The sequence below is a fragment of the Ranitomeya imitator genome, chromosome 5 (assembly GCF_032444005.1).
Source record: "Ranitomeya imitator isolate aRanImi1 chromosome 5, aRanImi1.pri, whole genome shotgun sequence".
Taxonomy (NCBI): Eukaryota; Metazoa; Chordata; class Amphibia; order Anura; family Dendrobatidae; genus Ranitomeya; species Ranitomeya imitator.
In genome coordinates this window covers 159,003,491-159,018,425 of record NC_091286.1, presented here as the reverse complement: position 1 = coordinate 159,018,425, position 14,935 = coordinate 159,003,491, and the positions used below count along the sequence as shown (strand labels likewise).

Below are 14,935 nucleotides of genomic sequence, written 5' to 3'. Positions count from 1 at the left end.
TCGCTGTGCGATATACTACGTGGCTGGGCAATATACTATGTCGCTGTGTGATATACTATGTGACTGGGCAATATACTACGTGGCTGGGCAATATACTACGTGGCTGGGCAATATACTACGTCGCTGTGCGATATACTACATGACTGGGCAATATACTACGTGGCTGGGCAATATACTACGTAGCTGGCCAATATACTATGTCACTGTGCGATATACTATGTGACTGGGCAATATACTACGTGGCTGGGCAATATACTACATGGCTGGCCAATATACTACGTCACTGTGCGATATACTACATGACTGGGCAATATACTACTTGGCTGGGCAATATACTACGTAGCTGGCCAATATACTACGTCGCTGTGCGATATACTACGTGACTGGGCAATATACTACGTGGCTGGGCAATATACTACGTAGCTGGGCAATATACTACGTGGCTGGCCAATATACTACGTCGCTGTGCGATATACTACATGACTGGGCAATATACTACGTGGCTGGGCAATATACTACGTAGCTGGCCAATATACTATGTCACTGTGCGATATACTATGTGACTGGGCAATATACTACGTGGCTGGGCAATATACTACATGGCTGGCCAATATACTACGTCACTGTGCGATATACTACATGACTGGGCAATATACTACTTGGCTGGGCAATATACTACGTGGCTGGGCAATATACTACGTGGCTGGGCAATATACTACGTGACTGGGCAATATACTAAGTAGCTGGGCAATATACTACGTGGCTGGGCAATATACTATATACTACGTGGCTGGCCAATATACTACGTCGCTGTGCGATATACCACGTGGCTGGGCAATATACTACGAGGTTGGGCAATATACTATGTGGCTGGGCAATATACGTCGCTGTGCGATATACTATGTGACTGGGCAATATACTACGTGACTGGCCAATATACTACGTCGCTGTGCGATATACTACGTGGCTGGGGAATATACTACGTGGCTGGGCAATATACTACGTGGTTGGGCAATATACTATGTGGCTGGGCAATATACTACGTGGCTGGGCAATATACTATGTGGCTGGGCAATATACTACGTGGCTGGGGAATATACTACGTGGCTGGGCAATATACTACGTGGTTGGGCAATATACTACGTGACTGGGCAATATACTACGTGACTGGCCAATATACTACGTGGCTGGGCAAAATACTACGTGGATATGCATAGTCTAGAATACCCGATGCGTTAGAATCGGGCCACCATCTAGTACAGGTGTATAATGAGGCTCTCACTGTACAGGGAAAGACCTAGAACGATGACTGTGGAAAACGTATTTCTATTAAAAAAAAAGAGCCGCCTCTTTAGGCTGCCATCACACTAGCAGTATTTGGTCAGTATTTTACCTCAGTATTTGTAGCCAAAACCAGGAGTGGAACAATTAGAGGAAAAGTATAATAGAAACATATGCACCACTTCTGTATTTATCACCCACTCCTGGCTTTGGCTTACAAATACTGAGGTAAAATACTGACCAAATACTGCTAGTGTGACGGCAGCCTTATGGTGAGCGCTGAGCGGAACCGAATGGGGCATGAGCCGGAGCCCATCAGGGAAACGCGCACAGCTTAGCATAGCTATGCCAAGGAGAGCTGGCAGCCTATCACCGCTCTTCTTACTGCTTGCCCGACTGCCGAGACATCCGCAGCTATTGGTGGAGTCGCAGACAATAGGCGGAGGTTGCGGAGAGGGCGGGAGCAGGGAGTTGTCAATCATCTAGCTGACTCGTTTCCGGTACCCGGTGTTGCTGTCGCCGCTCTGCAGTCATAGTAACCGGCAGGTAGTGCTATCGGGCCGCTTCTCATGGCGCCTCCTGTGGTGTGAGCGCAGCTCCATTGTATTGTAACCGTGTTGTACTGTGTAGGTGCCTGTAAGCCGACGTGTGGTGCCATCATGGATGCCGAGCAGAGCATGGAGGGAGGACAGAGCCAGGTACTGTGCTTCGCTGTTGTCGCTCCATAGCCGCGCTGTCTGTTTCCTGCTTGGCGCTGACCAGTCTTTTATTTTTACAGGTTGCGGACAATCCCCATTCTGAATTTGGTCTTACAGAAAATGTTGAGGTACCAGACCAGCCGCTGCTATGAGGCGCTGAGAGGTCCTTGTGGTGTGCCCCCTGGAGTGTGTAGTGGTGGTCTGCAGCCAGACATAAGTAGTGACCCTGCTCTAGACCAGTACATGGCACTGTCTCACCTGGGGCACTGCCACCCTGCCCAAGGGAAACCTGCCTTTACTCCTGTGCTGCTGCTATGAGGTGCTAAGAGGTCCTTGTGGTGTGCCCCCCTGCAGTGTATAGTGGTGGTCTGCAGCCAGACATGAGGAGGAGTAGTGAACCTGCTCTAGACCAGTACATGGCACTGTCTCATCTGGGGCACTGCCACCCTGCCCAAGGGAAACCTGACTTCACACCTGTGCTGCTGCTATGAGGTGCTAAGAGGTCCTTGTGGTGTGTCCCCCTGCAGTGTATAGTGGTGGTCTGCAGCCAGACATGAGGAGGAGTAGTGACCCTGCTCTAGACCAGTACATGGCACTGTCTCACCTGGGGCACTGCCACCCTGCCCAAGGGAAACCTGCCTTTACACCTGTGCTGCTGCTGTGAGGCGCTGAGAGGTCCTTGTGGTGTGCCCCCCTGCAGTGTATAGTGGTGGTCTGCAGCCAGACATGAGGAGGAGTAGTGAACCTGCTCTAGACCAGTACATGGCACTGTCTCACCTGGGGCACTGCCACCCTGCCCAAGGGAAACCTGACTTCACACCTGTGCTGCTGCTATGAGGTGCTAAGAGGTCCTTGTGGTGTGCCCCCCTGCAGTGTATAGTGGTGGTCTGCAGCCAGACATGAGGAGGAGTAGTGAACCTGCTCTAGACCAGTACATGGCACTGTCTCATCTGGGGCACTGCCACCCTGCCCAAGGGAAACCTGACTTCACACCTGTGCTGCTGCTATGAGGTGCTAAGAGGTCCTTGTGGTGTGCCCCCCTGCAGTGTATAGTGGTGGTCTGCAGCCAGACATGAGGAGGAGTAGTGACCCTGCTCTAGACCAGTACATGGCACTGTCTCACCTGGGGCACTGCCACCCTGCCCAAGGGAAACCTGCCTTTACACCTGTGCTGCTGCTGTGAGGCGCTGAGAGGTCCTTGTGGTGTGCCCCCCTGCAGTGTATAGTGGTGGTCTGCAGCCAGACATGAGGAGGAGTAGTGACCCTGCTCTAGACCAGTACATGGCACTGTCTCACCTGGGGCACTGCCACCCTGCCCAAGGGAAACCTGACTTTACACCTGTGCTGCTTCTGTGAGGCGCTGAGAGGTCCTTGTGGTGTGCCCCCCTGGAGTGTGTAGTGAAGGTCTGCAGCCAGACATAAGTAGTGACCCTGCTCTAGACCAGTACATGGCACTGTCTCACCTGGGGCACTGCCACCGTGCCCAAGGGAAACCTGACTTCACACCTCTGTCCCTCTGAGTTAGATATGTGTGGAGTGGGGGGATCCACCCTGGGTTAGATCTGTGCTTGGCAATGTCTAACCTGGGATTCTGCCACCCCACCAAAGAGAGACCCTCCTCTAGACCTGTGTATATGGGAGAGGGGGTAGATGCAGTGGCATTCTGCTCTATTCCTGTGTATATGGAGGGGGGCAGGGGTCACCCTGCTCTAGACCAGCGTATATGAAATGGATGGGGTCGTCGCCTCTCTCTGGACTTTCGTATGGGGGGTGGGGGGAGTTGTCACCATGCTGTAGACCTGAACTTGGTACTTATGCAAATGATGTCTGCTGACCATATTATAGGCACTTTATAAATGCAAATAGACTTAATACTTTCAAACATGGAAATAAAGGATCGAGTAGAGAAGCAATCCATGAAATAAATATTTAATTTTATTTCATCATAAATATTAAAATAATTAGTAATAAAATTTGGTAAATAGAGAAGCCAAGAAAAGGGATGCAAAAAAGGTGATGGAAGGAAGATCAGGATAATATATTTCTCTAATACTGTGACTTTATATGCTTCTGTATGGCTAGGGTCACATTGCGTTAGCGCAACCCGCTAGCGCTAAACGGGTTGCACTAACGCAATGTTTTTAATGTGGCCGCGTCCCGGGGTCGCGGTAACGTCCCCGCTCTCGCAGATCCCTGATCTGCGAGAGCGGGGAACGGACCGCGGGCGCGCCTCGGACGCTGCGAGCAGCGTCCGCGGCGCGCCAGGAAACACCGGCGCGTCGCTAGCGCGTGCCGAACATGGCACGCGCTAGTGCTGCGCGTTCCCATTGCCGTGAATGGGCGCGCTAACGGACCCGTTGCACGGCGTTAATTTCGCCGTGCAACGCTGTCCGTTAGCGCTTTCCCATTAACGCAATGGGAACCAAGCCATTGTTGCAAAACAGGTTTTCTGTGTATAAACCCAAAGACTAGATGGTGTGAGGTAAAATATACAGTATTTTGAACTTTCTGTAGATGTACACACTCATAGCACAGGGATTGGATATGAGAGTGCAGAGTTTGAGTAATGGCTCGTAAGGTCACAGTATTACTGAAATATATTATCCTGATCTTGCCTCCATCACTTTTTTTTTTTTTATTAAGGGTTCCAACTTGAGTCTTTATGAACATGGCAATGTCTAACCTGGAATGCTGCCACCGCACCAAATTGATACCCCACTCTAGAGCTATGCATAGGAAATGGTAGGGGAGGAGATTGTCAAGGAAAAAAAAGGTGGTTGTTCCAGCGTTTGGTAAAATAGTTCTTTCTTTATTTTAAGTCCATTAACCCCTTAGTGACAGAGCCAATTTGGTACTTAATGACCGAGCCAATTTTTACAATTCTGACCACTGTCACTTTATGAGGTTATAATTCTGGAACGCTTTAACGGATCCCACTGATTCTGAGATGGTTTTTTTTTCCATGACATATTGTACTTCATGTTAGTGGTAACATTTCTTTGATATTACCGTATATGCTCAAGTATAAGCCAACCCGAGTATAAGCCGAACCCCCCCCCCCCCCCCCCCAATTTTGCCACAAAAAACTGGGAAAACTTAATGTCTCGAGTATAAGCCTAGGGTGGGAAATGCAGCAGCTACCGGTAAATGTCAAAAGTAAAAATAGATAACAAATTAAAGTAAAATTGAGAAATAAGTAGTCCATATAATAAAAGAAAAAAAAGTACATCCGCACCACTGCTATTAGTTAGACCCTTATTACTCTCCTGTGATGCATCATTTTGCCATATATAGCCTATTTAACAAAAAATCACACCGGGGTGCTGCTTATGCCTCAGTTCATATAGAATCTCAAAAAAGCAGAAAAAAAGATGAAGCGCACTCACCGGTGATGATTCGTCAGACTTATTCAGACATAAATAACGTGCTGCAGGGAGGGTTGTGAACACACACGGACGACGGCCGTTTCGTGCTTAATGCACTTCAACAGGTCCGACAGGACCTGTTGAAGTGCATTAAGCACGAAACGGCCGTCGTCCGTGTGTGTTCACAACCCTCCCTGCAGCACGTTATTTATGTCTGAATAAATCTGACGAATCATCACCGGTGAGTGCGCTTCATCTTTTTTTTTTCTGCTTTTTTGAGAAATAAGTAGGTTAAGTGTTTTTGAATATCCATATTGAATCAGGAGCCCCATATAATTCTCCATAAAGTTCATTATGGCCCCATAAAGATATTTGCCCCATATAGTGCTGCACAAACGTTGATTATGGCCCCATACAGTGCTGCACAAACGTTATGGCCCCATACAGTACTCCATACAGACACTTGCCCCATTTGCTGTGATAAAAAAAAAAATCACATACCTCCGTCGCTCAGGCCCCTGGCGCTTTCAATATTCACGTGCTCATCGTTCTGGCGCCGCTCCTTCTTCAGCACTGACGTACAGGCTGAGGGCGTGCACTAACCACGTCACCGCGCCCTGTGACCTGAGCGCCACTGCTGAAGATGGAGCGGCGCCGAAACGAGGAGCAGGTGAGTATCGCGTAGCGCTCTTCTCACCGTTATACTTACCTGCTCCTAGCACTGTGCAGTCCCTGTTTCCCTGACGCTGCAGCTTCCTGTAGTGAGCGGTCACCGTTACCGCTCATTACAGTAATGAATATGCGGCTCCACCTCTATGGGAGGTGGAGCTGCATATTCATTACTGTAATGAGCGGTACCATGTGACCACTCAGTACAGGAGGAAGCTGCAGCGCCGGGAAGTCAGGGACCGCGCCAGGAGTAGGTGAGTATAATTAGACAGCCCCTGCCGACCCCTTGGTATGACTCAAGCATAAGCCAAGAGGGGGACTTTCAGCCCGAAAAAGTGGGCTGAAAATCTCGGCTTATACTCGAGTATATACGGTACTTGCGATTATTTATGAAAAAAATGGAAATATGGCGAAAATTTTGCAATTTTCAAACTTTTAATTTTTATGCCCTTAAATCAGAGAGATATGTCACACAAAATACTGTATTTTCTGGCGTATAAGACTACTTTTTAACCCCTGAAAATCTTCTCAAAAGTCGGGTGTCGTCTTATAAGGCAGATGCGGAGTAATCTGCGGTCGCTAGGGTTGAGCGACTTTTACTTTTTTAGGGTCGAGCCAGGTTTCGCGAAACCCGACTATCTCTAAAGTCGAGTCAAGTGAAATCGGCCGATTATGGCGTTAAGTCGGGGATCGACCGAAACGCGAAACCCAATGCAAAGTCAATGGGGTTTTTTTTCCCCTCTCCCTCTCCCTCTCCCTTTTTTTTTAGGGACCATCTCACATTTAAAGTCACATTGAGGGGTGTACATGACAGAAAATACCCAAACTTAACACAATTCTAAAAACTACACCCCTCAAGGTGCTCAAAACCACATTCAAGATGTTTATTAACCCTTGACGTGCTTCACAGCAACTGAAACAATGTGGAAGGAAAAATAAACATTTAACTTTTTTTTTGCAAACATTATACTTCAGAACCAATTTTTTTTTATTTTCACAAGGGTAAAAAGAGAAAATGAACCACAAAATTTGTTATGCAATTTCTCCTGAATACGCCTATACCCCATATGTAGGGATAAACCACTGTTTGGGCGCACGGCAGGGCTTGGAAGAGAAGGAGCGCCATTTGCCTTTTTCAATGCAGATTTGGCTGGAATTGAGATCGGACGCCATGTCGTGTTTGGAGAGCCCCTAATGTGCCTAAACAGTGAAACCCACCCCCCCACAAGTGACACAATTTTGGAAACTAGACCCTTTAAGGAACTTGTCTAGATGTGTGGTGAGCACTTTAAACCCCCAGGTGCTTCACAGAAGTTTATAACATAGAGCCTTGAAAATAAAAATCGCATTTTTTTTTTTTTTTTTTTACAAAAATGATCTTTTTGCCCCCCAAATCTTTATTTTCACAAGGGTAACAGGAGAAATTAGACCCGAAAAGTTTTGCAATTTCTCCTGAATACGCCGATACCCCATATGTGGGGGTAAACCACAGTTTGGGTGCATGGCAGAGCTTGGAAGAGAAGGAATTCCGTTTGAATTTTTCAATGCAGAATTGGCTGGAATTGAGATCGGACGCCATATCGCGTTTGGAGAGCCCCTGATGTGAAACAGTGGAAACCCCCCACAGGTGACCCCATTTTGGAAACTAAACCCATTAAGGAACTTATCTAGATGTGTGGTGAGCACTTTGAACCCCCAAGTGCTTCACAGAAATTTATAATGTAGAGACGTGAAAATAAAAAATCCTTTTTTTTTCCCTCCAAAAATGATTTTTTTAGCTCACAATTTTTTATTTTCTCAAGGGTAACAGGAGAAATTGGACCCCAAAATGTGTTGTCCAGTTTGTCCTGAGTAAGCTGATACCCCATATGTTGGGGGAGACCACTGTTTGGGCACACATCGGGGCTTGGAAGGGAAGTAGTGACGTTTTAAAATGCAGACTTTGATGGAATGGTCTGCAGGCGTCATGTTGCATTTGCAGAGCTCCTGATGTATCTAAACAGTAGAAACCCCCCACAAGTGACCCCATTTTGGAAACTAGACCCCATCCCCCCCAAAAGAGCTTATCTAGATGTGTGGTGAGCACTATGAACCCCCAACTGCTTCACAGAAGTTTATAATGTAGAACTATGAAAATTAAAAAAAAAAAAAAAAAATTCCACAAAAATGATCTTTTCACCCCCAGATTTTTACTTTCACAAGGGTAACAGGAGAAATTGGACCCCAAAATTTGTTGTCCAATTTGTTCTGCGTATGCTGATGCCCTATATGTGGGGGGACCACTGTTTGGGCACACATCAGGGCTCGGAAGGGAAGTAGTGACGTTTTAAAATGCAGACTTTGATGGAGTGGTCTGCGGGTGTCATGTTGCATATTCAGAGCCCCTGATGCACCTAAACAGCAGAAACCCCCCACAAGTGACACTATTTTGGAAACTAGACCCCCCAAAGGAAATTATCTAGATATGTGGTGAGCATTTAGAACGCCCAATTGCTTCACAGAAGTTTGACGCAGAGCCATGAAAATAAAAAATCATTTTTTTCCCCACAAAAATCATTTTTTTTAGCCCCCAATTTTTTTTATTTTCGTAAGGGTAACAGGAGAAACTGGATCCCAAAAGTTGCTGTCCAATCAGTCCTGAGTACACTGATACCTCATATGTGGTGGTAAACCCCTGTTTGGGCGCACGGCAGAGCTCAGAAGGGAGGGAGCACCAATTGACTTTTTGAACGCAAAATTGGCTGTCGCGTTTGGAGACCCCCTGATGAACCTAAACAGTGGAAACCCCCCAATTCTAACTCCAACCATAACCCCAACACACCCCTAACGCTAGTCCCAACCCAAACCATAACCCTAATCAAAACACCCCTAACCCTATGGCATAACACGAATCACAACCCTAACGCCAAAACACCTCTAATCCCAACCCTAATCAAATCCCTAAACCCAACACACCCCTAAATTATATATAATAGTATAAGGGAAACAAGTCAAAATCATATAACTACCCTAACTATAAAAACACTTTTTATTATTAAAAACCAAGGCCAACTCACGTGACAAAAAATGCAAAAAAAATAGTGCTCAACACAAGAAAAAACCAAAAACCTAATGGGGAAAGCTAGATAACCCTAGCTGCCAGACTACAGTTGCCCCTTCCTATCTGCGGAGGTTGACGCCCTAGGGGGAACGTTGTGGCACCCCCGCTCCACGATGGCTGACCCTACAGGCCCTGATATGTCCTACAGCCACTAGTGAGCCTCTACCCACATTCTAAAGGGTCCTCTGCCACTAAACAAAGAGCAAACCTGTGCTAGGGAAAATCTAGGTCCCCAATCTTAGTAAAAACATAGTATGAACACATAGCGAAATATATAGAGATCAATGATCCCGCTAAGTCAATGGACAGTACTAATTCCAGAATTAGCCATCGGGAGCCACGAGGAGCATTGGGAGCGATGGGTGAGTATCGGGGGGGCTATCAGGGACCCCATTTCTCTGCCCTCTGATGTGCGATCGCATCGGAGGACAAAGAAATTAAATGGGGAAATCACGTGTTTTTTTTATTTATATATATATATATTTTTTTTTTTTTTTTTTTTTTTTTGCGGCTGCCCGTAAACTGTTAGGGTATGTGCACACGATGCAGATTTAGTGCAGAACTGCAGCAGATTTTTTCCCGTCTCCCATGACCGCACACCTGAGAGAGGGGATCCGCCCAGTCAGGACAGGAAACCTACTGAAATAAAAGGGCGGTACCTCTCCCTCGCTTCAGTTGGGTTTCCTGTCCTGATGGGAGCCCTAGTTCTGGAATCACGGCGGTTTTTGAAAGACTCACCCACTCCTGTCCCGACACTGGAAGAACAGGCAGGATGCCTGTATGCCGGCCTTCAGGTTGTGGAAGCGCCGTTCGCAGGTCCTGGGGCCTTTGCACACGTGCGGGCATTGGGCAGCGCAGTCCGGAGTCCTGTGGCTCTTCTGCGGCTGCCACGCCGCTCTCTGCCCCTTCTGCTGCTGCCTTCGGCCCTGGCCTAGCTTCCGGGTGCGCAGCAGGTGTTGCGTGCAGGTCACGCTGGGAATGGGCGTGCCCGCGTGACGTCACTGCTGCGCGCCGGATCCAAGATGGCGGCGCCCATAGACAGACGCTGCTGAGTCACAGGGACCTTTTGGCGGTCTCCTGGTAGGCGCAGAGGTGGGGGAGGAGCAGTTTTTTTGTACCGGATGAGGCGGTGAGCAGAGTGGATCACCCTTCAAAAGGGGGTGAGTCCACAGGAAAAGTGCTCACATCTACAGAGCTCCGCTATGGAGGATTGTATGGAGCCACACTCGCATCAGTCATCGCCGCAGCAGCAAGAGATCTTACCAGGTGCTATGTCTGCTCACCAGCATAATATGAGGAGAAGCGGTAGTCGTCCGGATCGAAAGTCGCAGGACTCCTCAGCTTCTAGGAGGGACGTTATCCGTACTCCAGATCAGCCTCAAAATCTGGTACCCTTGAGTGTCAGCGGGTGGTGAGTGATCTTCGTGAATGTCACATTGGTGGTAATAGGCTACATTTCTCTGCTTGCTTGTCAGGCGCCGAGGAAGGCTAGTGCCAAGTCCAAGAACAAAGAATGTGCCCTCTGCAAAGCCCCGCTAGCAGTTCAATGGCAGAAAAGCCTCTGTGCGGACTGCATCCAAAAAACTATTCAGGCTGAATCCCCTGACTTTGCCGCTAGCCTCAGGGCCATGATTAGGGCAGAGGTTAAAGGGTCTTTAAAATCAGTTCTTAAAAAGAGAAGTAGCAAGATCCTAGAGACTGTTTCAGATTCTGGTACCCCTCAGTCTGACGAGGAATATCAAGAGGGACCTCTGTCTCCGTGTTCATCCTCTTCTGTGTTCTCTGGCTCCTCTTCAGATAGCGATGTTGGGGGGCCGACCGATGCTTCCTAACTGAGAATACAGATAAACTGGTAAAATCAGTTAGGGCTACAATGGGCCTTAAGGATGAGAAAGAGTCCAGATCGGTAGAGGACGTTATGTTTGGAGGAGAAGAGGAAGCGTACCTTCCCAGTAAATACTAAAGTTAAAACCCTTATAGAAAAAGAGTGGAAGAAGCCTGAGAAGTCTGGTAGTCTTCCCTCAGCTTCTAAGAGACGATATCCTTTTGAGGTAAAGGATTCAGAAGTATGGGATAAAGCCCCTAAAATTGATGGTGCGGTGGCTAGGTCATCTAAAAGGTCATCCCTACCCTTAGAAGATTCAGGCGTCCTACGAGACCCTTTAGATAAAAAAGCGGATGCTTTTTTAAAACATACCTGGGAGGCAGCCGCAGGAGGTCTAAAACCGTCAATAGCTGGAACATGTGTTGCCCGCTCCCTTATTGTCTGGCTGCAACAAATAGAAGATCAGCTGAAATCTAGAGTGCCGAGAGAAGAGGTCTTAGCCAATATGGCAATGGCACAAGGAGCGGCAGCCTTTATAGCAGATTCCTCGGCAGACTCTGTAAGACTAGCAGCTAGGGCAGCAGGATTGTCTAACGCGGCAAGACGTGCCTTGTGGTTAAAGGGGTACCCAGGGGACTTACCCTCAAAAAATAGACTCTGTTCCATTCCGTGCGACGGCAAATTCCTCCTTGGTCAGAAGCTGGAGGATATTTTAGAAAAAGCAGGTGACAAGAAAAAAGGTTTTCCTCACTTTCCAGTGGATATCAGAAGGCCTTATTTTCGGAGAGGAAGATTCAATAGAGGTCGCCCTCCAGGAGATAGAAGGAACTGGGACTATAGAGATAGAAAAGGATCTGTGTACATGTTTAAGGACCCCTCCACATCCACAAAAAAGCCCTCCCAATGACGCCAAGCCAGAAGTAGGGGGAAGGCTCTCTTTCTTTCTTCACGCCTGGTTAAGTATTTCCCCCAGTCATTGGGCGTTAAATGTTGTGAGCGACGGACTAAAAATAAAATTTATTCATCCACCTCGACAGACTTTTGTGTTGACACCACGCAGAAAACTTCCAGACGAACAGCTAGCTCTGGAAACAGAGGTGTTGGGGCTAGTTCTAAAAAAGGTCCTAGTAGAAGATCCAAGGGAAGAAAAGGGAGAAGGGTTTTATTCCCCTCTCTTTTTGATACGAAAACCAGATGGCTCACTAAGGACTATTGTCAACTTAAGAAAACTCAATCGATCAATAATAAATTACTCCTTCAAAATGGAGTCTGTAAGCTCAGCGATAAAGATGCTGTTCCCGGACTGCTTCATGGCAGCTATAGACTTAAAAGATGCTTACTACCATGTCCGAATTCATCGGGACTATCAAAAATTTCTGAGGGTAGCAGTGTTTGTCCAAGGGCAACTCAAACACTACCAGTATGCTGCCCTTCCATTTGGTCTATCGATGGCGCCAAGAATATTTACAAAATTAATGTCAGAGGTCATGTCCTTCCTCCGTTCCCGGGACATAGTCATTTGTTCCGTACCTAGATGACTTCCTTGTAATAGGCAGATCAGTGGATCACTGTCTTGCACAAATAGAAGAAGTAACTATGACCCTAGCAGTGTTAGGTTGGGAAATAAATGTCGCCAAGTCGAGATTAACACCAGAGAAAGTTCAGTCCTTCCTGGGGTTGGTTCTGGACTCCACGCGTCAACTCTGTCTCCTGCCGGAGAGCAAAATATCTAAAATACAAAGTCTTGTGTAATTGGCGATACATCAGCCTGTGATGACACTAAGAAAGGCGATGTCCCTGCTCGGGTCACGAACATCCTGTATTCCTGCTGTAAAATGGGCACAGTTTCACCTGAGGCAATTACAGTGGGAGGTCCTGTCAACACAAAGGTTGTTAGAAGGGCATTTGGAGGGAAAAATTCACCTCTCGATACGCGTCAGAGATTCCCTAGTCTGGTGATCAGTAAGGGATCACTTGAGCTCAGGGGTTCAGTGGCTAACTCCGATAGACGTGATCACAACGGACGCGAGTGGTACAGGATGGGGTGCACATCTAGGGACCCTTTCCATACAGGGATCCTGGTCCCATACAGAAAAACATGAGACATGCAATATAAGAGTATGGGCTGTAGAAAGGGCAGTAAGACATTTCCTTCCAATCCTTCAGGGTCGTCATACCAGAGTGATGTCCGACAATTACGCAGTAGTAGCCTATATCAATCATCAGGGGGAATGAGGTCCCTTTCACTCATGAGGGCAACATCGGTGCTTCTTCAATTAGCAGAATCTCACCTACTGTCCCTCACAGCTCTGCACATAATGGGGGTCGAAAACACGAAGGCGGACTACTTAAGTCGCAAAAAGCTAAGACGGGGAGAGTGGTCGCTGAATCCCAGGGTGTTCCAACAAATAGTGCAGGCCTGGGGCGAACCGGTAATAGACTTGTTTGCCACGCTTCACAACAGGAAGGTGGAGAGGTTCTGCTCGTTAGACCCGAGGGGGAACCCGGTTGCAGTAGATGCCCTCCGAATACCGTGGAAATTCAGCCTCGCTTACGTTTTTCCACCGATAGCATTAATTCCGGTAGTGGTAAGAAAGATCAGGATGGAGCAAGCAAGAGTGATTCTGATTGCTCCATTTTGGCCGAAGAGACCATGGTTTTCTCTCCTAAGGCAAATGTCGGTAACCGATCCATGGATCCTACCAGAGGTTCCGGACCTGCTTTCCCAGGGTCCAGTATGCCACTCTCAAGTGAAGGGCTTCCATCTGGCAGCCTTAAATTTAAGAGGGCATTACTAAGCCGACAGGGATTCTCGTCAGGGCTAATCTCCACCCTGTTGAGAAGTAGGAAGCCGATTACATCGAGAATTTATGGTAGGACATGGAAGAGGTTTCTAGAGTTTTTAGGACAACCTTTGTCGGACGAGGCTCATGTGGGTGCTATTTTAGAGTTTCTACAAGCAGGCTTACAACTAGGATTGGCTACCAATACGCTTAAGGTTCAGGTGTCAGCATTAGGAGCTTTATATCATTGTAATTTAGCCTCCAATAAGTGGGTAGCCCGTTTCATTAAATCATGTAGGTCTAGACCTGTAGTAATTCAGAAAATTCCTCCCTGGGATTTAAATCTGGTTTTAGATGCTCTAACTAAAAGTCCCTTTTGAGCCTTTGCAAGAGTTATCGATTAAAATTTCTCACTCTAAAAACAGTGCTATTGGTAGCTTTGACTTCCGCACGTAGAGTGAGTGACTTACAAGCCCTGTCCGTTTGTCCTCCATACACAGATATATGACGACAGGGTGGTTCTAAGACCAGATCCGGCTTATCTACCTAAAGTAGTTCTTAAATTTCATAGAAGTCAGGAGATGGTTTTGCCCTCATTTTGTGTTAATCCTAAAAATCCAGGTGAGGAGAGGTTTCACACTCTTGATGTAAGAAGATCTATCTTACAGTACATATCCTTAACTAGTCAGTGGAGGAAAGATCAGTCTCTATTTGTAGCTTTCCAGGGTAGCAGAAAAGGTCATGGGGTGTCCAAAGGTACTATTGCCAGATGGATTAGGGAGGCCATTAGCTTATCCTATGCTGCATGTGGCGTTCCAATCCCTGAAGGCATCAAGGCTCACTCCACCACGGCCGTGGCTACTTCCTGGGCTGAAAAAGCAGAGGTATCGATTGATCAGATATGTAAGGCCGCTACCTGGTCCTCACCGTCTACCTTTAAACAGTACCGACTGAATTTATCTTCCTCTACTGACCTTACCTTTGGTAGAAGGGTGCTGCAAGCGGTGGTCCCTCCCTAAGGTGTTCCTTTCTCCAAAAATCTCTCAGGTGTGCTGTCATGGGAGACGGGAAAACACCAAGGTTACTTACTGGTAGCCGTTTTTTCCGGAGCCCATGACAGCACCTGTATATTCCCTCCCTTCTTTTTTCACCCTTTGGTGCGCACTTTCACCTGGGTGTTTTTTGTTATTATTATTATTATAATGTGGTGGTAG

General features: G+C 47.3%; 1 protein-coding gene across 3 annotated transcripts in view; it reads left to right on the top strand.

The window, feature by feature from the left end:
* The first annotated feature begins 1,699 nt into the window (after positions 1 to 1,699).
* Positions 1,700 to 14,935, top strand: part of DPY30 (dpy-30 histone methyltransferase complex regulatory subunit) — a 54,909-nt gene continuing 41,673 nt past the window's right edge. Inside the window, exons 1-3 of one of the 3 annotated variants that reach the window (XM_069769266.1) lie at positions 1,700 to 1,827; positions 1,912 to 1,979; positions 2,060 to 2,107. In XM_069769266.1, the coding sequence (XP_069625367.1) occupies positions 1,941 to 1,979; positions 2,060 to 2,107 (87 nt within the window). In that variant the 5' untranslated portion in view covers positions 1,700 to 1,827; positions 1,912 to 1,940. The other 2 variants (XM_069769268.1, XM_069769267.1) reach the window with 2 other exon arrangements.